The sequence below is a fragment of the Rattus norvegicus genome, chromosome 14 (genome assembly GCF_021556685.1).
Source record: "Rattus norvegicus strain SHRSP/BbbUtx chromosome 14, alternate assembly SHRSP_T2T, whole genome shotgun sequence".
Lineage (NCBI taxonomy): Eukaryota > Metazoa > Chordata > Mammalia > Rodentia > Muridae > Rattus > Rattus norvegicus.
This window is the reverse complement of record NC_141547.1, coordinates 80148789-80157829: the sequence shown is the minus strand read 5'-3', so window position 1 is coordinate 80157829 and position 9041 is coordinate 80148789. Positions and strand designations below refer to the sequence as shown.

Below are 9041 nucleotides of genomic sequence, written 5' to 3'. Positions count from 1 at the left end.
TGGTCAGGGAGATACTAGGCAAGGCAGTTACCAGGCCCTCCGTGCTCTAAGGCTGGGGCAAGTTGGCCTTCAGAAGTGGGAGACCTGGGGCAGTGAGTTGGCATAGTGGGCCCTGGTCCTAGCAGCCAAGTCTGCTGTGCCAGGTAGTTGAATGAGAGGGACCACGACCTGGAGAATAGATATGCCCATTTCCTCTACCTGCCTGGGGAGTGGCCACCTCTGGCCATGGGGAAGGCCTAGGGACTGGGGAAGGTACTGGGCCTGGGCTGTTCTAGTTGGCCTGCTGTCAGGAGTACGTCGTGGCTCTAAGAGATGGGGGAAGGGCAGGTGCAAAAGATGAAGCCGTTGAAGTCAAACTAAAACTGGGACTGAGCAGACACGGGGCCACAAAGCCTTCTATGGGGTTGTCTTGGGACAATTTCCTTCCCTTTGGAAAACTGCCCCGTCTCAGTCTCTCCCCTCAGACTGAGTTTCATTCTCCAGAGTCTGCTTCAGGTGGTCTTAAGCAGTGGTCCCATGACCTGGCAGGAACAGTGCAGTCTGGCAGCCTGCTGAGGATAGAGGCTGCCCAAGGCCACTGCCACCTACTGGCTTGCACTTTGCTAGGGTCTTAAAGACCGAGGCCCCGGGGTGCCCCGCCCAGTCTCCCCCGCATCCAGGTCCCCGTGTCGCTGCGCCCCGCCCGCCGCGCCGGGCCCGCCCTCCTGGCGTAGACCAAGGCCCTCCCGGAGCTATTTTGAAAGTGACCCTGGGCTCGGGCGCCCAGGACGCGTGGAGAGGGCGCAGCGGGCGGCGGGAACCATGACAGAAGATGACCGAGGCAGCGCTGGTGGAGGGCCAGGTCAAGCTGCGGGACGGCAAGAAGGTTGGGGCGCCGCGGGGGCGCGGGGCGGGGGCGCGCTCGGTTTGGGGCAGGGGCGCGGGGCGGGCGCGCGCGGGCGGCTTCTCACGCTGTCCTGTCTCCGCAGTGGAAGAGTAGGTGGCTGGTGCTGCGCAAGCCATCGCCGGTGGCAGGTGAGCGGCCGGGCCGCGGGCGGGGCGGAGGGTGGCCGGTCTCGACGAGCCATCGGGACCCTGCCGGTCCTGCAACGCGTGGCTGAGGTGCCAGCTCGCCCGAAATAGCCCCGGGGGAGCCACTGAAACCCGGCCCCCCGGCGGTAATCGGAGAGTCGCAGCCGCTCCGGCGCCCGGACCCTGGGTCCTCGCCACCCGCAACACAGCCCTAACCTGTCCCTGAGTGTGGTGCTGGGGGGGGGGGGGCTTGTCCCAGCTATTGTGTGGGCCAACCCCTTTCCTGGACCAGCAGAAACCCAGAGGGGCTGCAGCCTTCCCAAGAAGGAGCAGGCAGAATGTGCCTCAGCGACATTGGTGTCCTGGTGAAAATGCTTCAGGAATTCCCAAGCCGCATCCCAGGCAGTGCCACCACCCATCCCCAACCCCACACTCTCAGGTAGGGAATAGGCGGGCTGCCAGGTAGGAAGAGTCCTACTTCTGTGTCCCGGGACTTTGTTTGGGGGAGACACACTTCTGGGAAAGGAAAGTGGTACCAGGGGCTGCTTCCCTCAGTATGGGGAGAGCCAGCAAGGAGTCAGGGCAGCTCTGCAGCTCCAGCCTGGGACTGCAGCTGTTTCAGGAGACAGGTGCCTTGGAGCTGGCCCAGGCACCCAGGGGTCTGTAGAGGAAGTTGGGTGGGGGCGTGTGTGGCAGCCTCACAAATGTGCAGGCAGCCACAGTGACTTCCAGGATGCCGGTGCCTGTCAGGAGGGGTGTCACAATTCACTAGCTGCTTTAGTGAACAGTTTCCTTTTGTTTAGGTCTCAGCTCACTCCCCAAGGGCCGCTGTGGCTCAAAGCCTGGGGGTCCTTGTGCTTGGCATTTCAGGATATCTGGAAGAGGATGATTGGAGACTGGGGAGGGAAAGGGACCTTGGACACTACCAGGCTTGGGGGCCGGATGGAGCAGTAGAGAAGTAAAGTCCACAGTGGATTTAAGTGGCTTTGATCAGCTGTGGTCCATGTGCACCAGTCTGGCTGGGGAAGACTACTGGGTTAAGTCTATCCCAGAGAGCATCCTGAAGTGTACTCACTGACTCTGCTGGGGTCTGAGAGCTTCCTGTATGCTGGATAGTGAGCAGGCCAGAGGTCCCAAGGGATGGGACTGGTAAAGGAACCTGGATTACAAGCTGTCCCCAGATGGGGCTCTGAAGTTGAGCTGGAATGTGTTAGGGGTAGGAGATGACTGAGTCAAGAGTAGAGGGTACGTCCCTGCCTCTCTGGGTCTGTCCATCCTGAACTGTTCACCATCCCAAGGCCTCTTCCTGATCTACACAGCCCATAGCCCCCACCCCCACTGTGGCTTTCTCCTCCCACCTGCCCATCTTAAACCATAGGAGACCAGTTCTTTCTACCCCACCCTCTCCCTCCCTCTAGACAGTAGTTGACATCTGTGTCCTTGAGGACCTGTGGTCTGGACTCTGTGGATCTGGTATGGAATCGAGAGCACAGCTCTGTTTTCTTGTCCTGAGAAACCAATGAGTCCTTGGCTTTAAAACTGTGACTTCCTTCGTGGAGGCTCATGGGAAACAGTTGAGAGGGAGCAGGAGCACAGAGCTCTCTGTCAGCATGCCTTCTCTCATGTGTGTGCCGCCAACATGGCAGCTGTCCTATAGGAAGGATTTAGCTGGCAGAAAAGGGGAAACACTTGGATCGGAGGTGTGTTCCACAGTGCTAGATTTCTGGTAGGCAGTACGAGCTCGTGGAAGGAAGAGGTTATTCAAAAAGTAAAGCGTCTCCCGCCCCAGCACAGCTGCTGAGCCATCGTGCCCCGAAGGGCCCGCTGGTGGGAAGTTCTTCCCGCCAGGCCTGTCTCAGCGTGGGATCTTAGAGTGGGACTGTGTCCTGGAGAAGGATGTATCTCTGGGTCCCCTCTCTGGGCAGACCTTCAGGAGACCGGTGCTCTGGTTCTGTCCTGGCCAGTGGCTCACTGAGAACTTTGGGTCTCAGTCTATCTTCTTTGTGGTGTGGTCTCTTGATGAGCGCTCCAGACAGCTCATGGAGGGTCCCCGGCAGTCGTTATGGACAGCTGGACTGTTTTTCAGCAGGCGCTAATCTGCTGCTTCCCATGTGGGCTTCATCTAGCTTGGGAAATCCACAAGGAGGGACCCACATTCTGAACCTGGCAGAGGAGCCTAGGTCTGGACACAGGGGTAAGGGAGGTATACCGTGTCTCTCTCCAGGGCCTCGCCCTTCATTCCTGAGGGCCAGGGATCCTTACCTCAGCACCATCTTTAGGCAGCCATGGTATGACTGTCCCAGAGAGGTGCAATGGCCCTACCTGCAGGAGAACACCCCACCCGATGCTCACGAGGACAGCAGAGGTCTCAAGCCCACACGTGGGGACAGGAGCCTTGAAGCTGGAGTCCCATTGCAGCCAGTGCTCAGTCCAAGTTAGGGTTCTGATAATGACAGGTGTATTTCACTAAGACTGAGACCCCATGGTCAGTGACCCAATACTTCGAGAGTTGGCACCTCTGGCTTTGGGTTATCTAGATCTCTGCCTCCTCAGCGACACCTCAGCCCAAGGCCGAGGACAGGTCAGGATGGCAACTAGACCTCTCTCTTCGTGGGAGTATCACAAGGAACAGGAATACCTGGTTCAAGGCTCGACTCAGCTTCTGTGCTGTGTGACCCGGGCAGCCACATCTTCCCTGAGTAACTGTACTTAGTCAGATGCTGTAGGTCGGTCCTTGCTTGTCTATTCCCACATCTGCCAGGAAGGTGACTGAAGAAGAAGACACAGGTCAACCCTGTCCTGCCTGAGTCTTAGCGCTGAGACCCGGCCACACACTCTTGGGCAAACCCATGTCTGTGACTCCCTCACTCGTAGGGAACAGTATACATGGTGTCTTTCCTAGATAAACTTTGGGGCTAAGGTCTCACACTCCATCTTGTCCCCGTGGGTCCCCAGGCTAAGGGTGATCTCAGGCTGCTGCCTGCTTTATCCACCGAACTTCTGAGGGTAGTTAGTGCCTCAAGGTCACTGTGACCTCCAGGGCTAAACCTGCCACACATCTGCTAAGGTTCTCTTCTACCTCCTTCCAACTCTACCCTCCCTGTCCCCCTCCAGGCCCCAATCACTCTGTCTTCCCTGTGGTGTGTCCCTCCACCCAGAGGCTTCAGCTCTGCCTGTCCCTCCTGCCCTCTGTGTGGCCCTGGGCCGTAGCTAAAAGGCCTCAGTGAGCTCATGACAACTCCATGGTTATTTTTACATCCTCAGATGCCTTCCAGCTGCCTGCCCACATGGCCATTCAGTGTCCAATGGGCTTCATAGCTCCGTCCATCTAGGAAAGACCCCAGTCTCAGCTGCATCCCTGACAGTCCTCCCCAGACATCCTCTTCCTGCCCCCATCCCAGAGCCACCCTTTGCTTTCACTGGCCCCTGCTAACCTATAGACACTCTAGTGGCTCCTTCCCAGACTGGGGCAGGGTCAGATAGTGGTGCCGAGGCTGTTCCTTCCCATGCTCCCCATCCAGCCCAGGCCCACAGTATCCCTTAATGGGACAGAACAGGACAGGAGTGTCTGAAGCCATCCTGTTCCTGGGATTCTGTTCTCTATCCAGTAGCCAAGGCCGGGCCAGCCTTCCGTACTCAATACTCTTAGAGCGAACTTCTCGGCACCAAGACTTCCTGGCTCACTTACCTGTGACTTGGTTCTCCTGTCCTCCTGGTCCCTAAGTCTGAAAATGGCCACCTTTCATCTCCTGTAGATGCAAGAAGGGATCACTGACTCTCACTGTCCCGAGGCACAGTTTTGTGTCCCTAGAGATAAGATAGATTGAGGGGTAGTGTCAGACCTTATCAGGGTTCAGGGTCAAATATGGGGTCCTTCCTGTGACTCTTTAAACCAGTCAAACATCAGGCTTAGCACGAGAAGTGAGCAAATTCTACCCTAGGGAAGACATGGACCAAACCGAGTCCACTGCCTGCTTCTGAGGTGTCACCGGAAGCCCCAACAGCCTCCCCATGCTGCACCGTGAGCTTCTGGGTTGAGTGGTTGTGGTAGAAGCTGCCACAAAGCTAAGGTTTTTACTGTTTGGTGTTCTAAGGAAAAGTTTAATGTCACCGTTCTTGATCCTATCATTGGGAATATTAACTTTCTGAATGAAGGGGTGACAATCTGCTGTCCCTGAAGCAGCAGGCTGATCCTGGATGAGTATCGGACTCTGCCATGCAAGCACACGTTGAGGTTGGGCCACCATTAGAGCTGAAGGAACTAGACAAGTGTGTAGATGCTGGCCTTGATAGCCATGCTGAAGGATGCTGGACTTGCAGAGGTGGAATTGGGATGTGAGGGGATGGTGGGGGACCCTAGCCTGAGGGCGGCCTGCTGGTGAGCATGGGGAGAGGTTGGGCAGTTCTCCAGGATGGTGATGCTGAGGACTGAAGGACAGGCAGGTTTATGGACCAGGCTGGGGTGGCCGTTGTGTCTGTTGGGTGGGTAGCCATGTCAGCCTCAACAGGCAGCAGCAGAAGCAGGACATTGGCTCAGATCCTATCGCTGTCGTGGTGGGTTCTCAGGGGAGGAAGGGCCTGGGACTTTTGAGTCCTGCCTGCTGGGGACTTGAGAGGTGAAAGGAGACAGGGCTATTTGGCCCCAGCGGGCCCAGTCATTGGTACTTCCCAACCACGCCTCACAAAGATCGGCAGACAGCCAGGTAGGCTGCAGCTGGAAGTGGTGTGAGAATGTGTGAGCACATGGTAGGCACACACATGTGGGGTCTTACACCTTCCCACATTCAGTTCTCAGGGCCCGGGGGTGCCTGTGTGACAGAGGAGGACACTGGAGCTGACCACCGGAGGGAGGGGTGTCCTCTGCCCCTGGCATCCTGATGCAGGGGACCTGACATTAGGGCCTTGACTATGCTCACCCCCTTGGTTCCCGTGATTTCCTTTGTGGGTCCCCCAAGTGTGTCTGTGGGGTTCTTATTTATCAGTTGACATCTTTGGGGATGCTTCTGAGGGACATTTTGGTTTTGTTACCTCACTGGATGCTTTTGTTGCCAGCTTCTTGCTTTGTGCCAGTGGGTCTGTCATTCAGGCCCTTCTCGCCATGTCTGAGAGAAACTGAGCCAGAATCCCCGTTTCCCCCCACCCCTGACTGAGAATGATTTCCCATTTTTTAAAAATGGTTATAAACAATGAGCAGGCTCCCAAACTGGGATTGAAGTCTCCCCCTACCCCCGTTTTTTATTTGTTTGTTGTTTTTGTACAAGGAAGTGTCTCTTTTGGGTTCACTGTTCCAGCCTGTCACCATCATGTGGGGAAGATGGCAGGCAGGCAGGCACGGTACCGGAGCAGAAGCTGAGAGCTCACAACTGCATCCACAGCAGAGGGCTAACTCAAAATGGCTGCAGGTGTCTTTTGAAACCGCAAAGCCCGCCCCCAGTGACGTATACTTTCTCCAGCAAGACCACGCCTCCTAACCAGAATGCAAATAGCTCCAGCAACTGGAGACCAAGTATGACATCATCTAGGCCATAGGGGAGGGGGGAGACGTTCTCACTCAAGCCACCATACCCCGCTCTCCGACCCCCACAGACTCGTGGCCATACTGTGATACAAAATGCATTTGGTCTGATCCAGGAGTCTCCACAGTCAGTCCCAACTGTTCAAAACTCCAAAGTCCAGCATCTCACTTGAGACTCAGCACAGTCTATCAACTGTACCCCCACTTTCAGAGGGATAAGAGTCCATCAATGTCATGGGGGGAGCATGGCAGGCAGGCAGGCATGGTGCTGGGAGCAGTGACTGAGGACTCGAGTTTGGTTCACAAACAGGAAACAGAGCCTAGCTTCTTTGGAAGATAAGGTCTCATGTAGTCTGTAGCTACTTGCAAGGTAGCCAAGGCTGGACTCCAGCTCCTGGCCCTCCTGCCTTCACCTCCCCTTGGTTTTGTACATGACACACAGATGGGCTTATTGGTGAACGTGCTACCTGGCTGCTTACCCACCCAGTTTGGCCCCAGAGGAAGAGTTTGTGGCCCCCAAACCTCTGACCTTCATGGAAAGCTTGCTGGCATCCACCTCCATGATCCTGGCTCTCAGGCTTTGGTTAGGGAAGGAAGGAAAACCACAGAGGCTTTGGGAGTCATGGCTGGGATTTGGGTCCTTGTGTAGGTTTGCTGATGCTGTTTGCAGGACGGTCTGGCTTTGCGCTGAGGTCCTTGTGGGGCTTTCTCCAGTCTTCCCTTGGTTTAGCACCACCCGCTATTTGGGGTTGCCCTGAATGAAAAGTGTTTAGGTGTTTGATTGGGTGCATGAGTCCTACCTCCTCCCCAACAGGTAGGCCCTGAGGTCCAAGTGCTGCAGGTGTGAAGGCCTGACTCTCAGGGTCCTTCTGACTAAGGCTGACGGTGTCTGGAGGGCCAGGAGGTTTGAGCATAGCTTGTCCTAGCCTACCTAGCTTCCCTAGCGGCACCCCTGGGGTGTAGTGCTGTGGCAGTGTTTACAACTCCAAGGCAGATGAGAAATGTGCTTTGGGTGAAATTCCCAGATACCTTTTCTCTGGAGGGCCTGGGAGTGAGTGAAGACTCAGTCCTCTCTGCTATAGCCAGATTAGACTCGAACATCACACTACACAGGCTGGGCAAAAGGCCAGAAGCATGGGGCTATGTGTGGGCCCAGTGACCTGATGGAATGGGCACCCGGTAAGCTCCACACGCCCAAGGCTCGTTCTTGTCCTGTGGGGTGGGTAAGTCATTTGTTCAGCCCTAGAAGGCAGTGATGAGGCCTTTTAGGAACAGTGATAAGGGCAGTGAGCAGGATGGGCAGCGTCCTGATGACCTCTTGCCTGTCTGAACAGACTGCCTGCTGATGCTGGTCTACAAGGACAGGTGTGAACGTTCAAAGGGCCTGCGGGAGCGCAGCAGCCTCACCCTGGAGGACATCTGTGGCCTGGAGCCTGCCCTGCCCTATGAGGGCCTGGCCCACACCCTGGCTATCATCTGCCTGTCTCAGGCCATCATGCTGGGCTTTGACAGCCACGAGGCCATGTGTGCCTGGGACACTCGTATCCGCTATGCATTGGGCGAGGGTGAGTGCCGCAAGGGTGGGGTTTGAGGTGAGGCCCCAGGGTCCGTCACCACTGTGAGCTGCAGAGATGAGTAAGGACCCAGGGAATCTTGTAGAAATGATGCACACGGGTAGATGTCTCAGAGTAAAAGCCAGGCAGGCCCTCATGGGTACTCAGGCCAGGGGTAGGCATGAACTCGGTGCAGAGGCTCTTTGAAGTCCCTAAAAGACCCTGTCAAAACTGGATCCCTTAGCTAACCAAGCTGGCCCAAGCCATTTAAGGAAGGGCACTCCCTAACCCCACCCTTTGGGTGGCACCTGTTCTGTACTATCCCAGAGCCCATGCTGAGGGACCCATGGGAGCCATGGGATTGACCTGCAGGGCCTCAGGGTAAAAGGAGAGAACCAACTTCAGAAAATTGTCCCCTGATCTCTACAGGCACACAGTGGCATGTGTGCATCTGCATTCCCACATGTCTCCCCCCTTCCCCCTCCCCTCCCCCTCCCCCTCACAGTGATGATACAATGATGTGTCAACAGTAGTGATAATTATGGTGATGGTGGTGATGGTGATGGTGATAAATGAACACATTGCCCGCTGCCTACCCATGCTGAGATTTAGGCAGCGGAGGAGGAAGCTTTGCTTTCATCCATACAAGAACAGCAGAGCCTGGTGGACCTTTATTTAGCCTAGAGTCGTGGTGTGGACAGTGCAGTGAAGGTACAGGGCAGGCAATATTTGCTAGAAGCTCTCATCTTTCTAGAGAGTTCTCTGGCGCTGGTTCATAGCGTGGTTGCACCCCCCACCCCCATTCAGGCAGGACAGGGGTCCTCCCAACAATGTGGTGGGCTTCCCAGGTCCCTCTGTAGATGTTAAGAGAAAGCTGATGTGGTTGGACAGACCCCTGTAGAAGGGTGGGCTTGCAGGACAAACCCAAGGCCACAGCTGAAAGAGGACAAGGTGACGTCATT

General features: G+C 56.1%; 1 protein-coding gene across 6 annotated transcripts in view; it reads left to right on the top strand.

Moving 5' to 3' along the window:
• Positions 1–736: 736 nt before the first annotated feature.
• The window catches only part of Dok7 (docking protein 7), a 32334-nt gene continuing 24029 nt past the window's right edge, over positions 737–9041 (top strand). For 2 of the 6 annotated variants that reach the window (NM_001130062.2, NM_001414957.1), the window contains 3 exon segments: positions 737–865; positions 969–1014; positions 7861–8091. In NM_001130062.2, the coding sequence (NP_001123534.2) occupies positions 812–865; positions 969–1014; positions 7861–8091 (331 nt within the window). In that variant the 5' untranslated portion in view covers positions 737–811. 6 annotated transcript variants of the gene reach the window in all.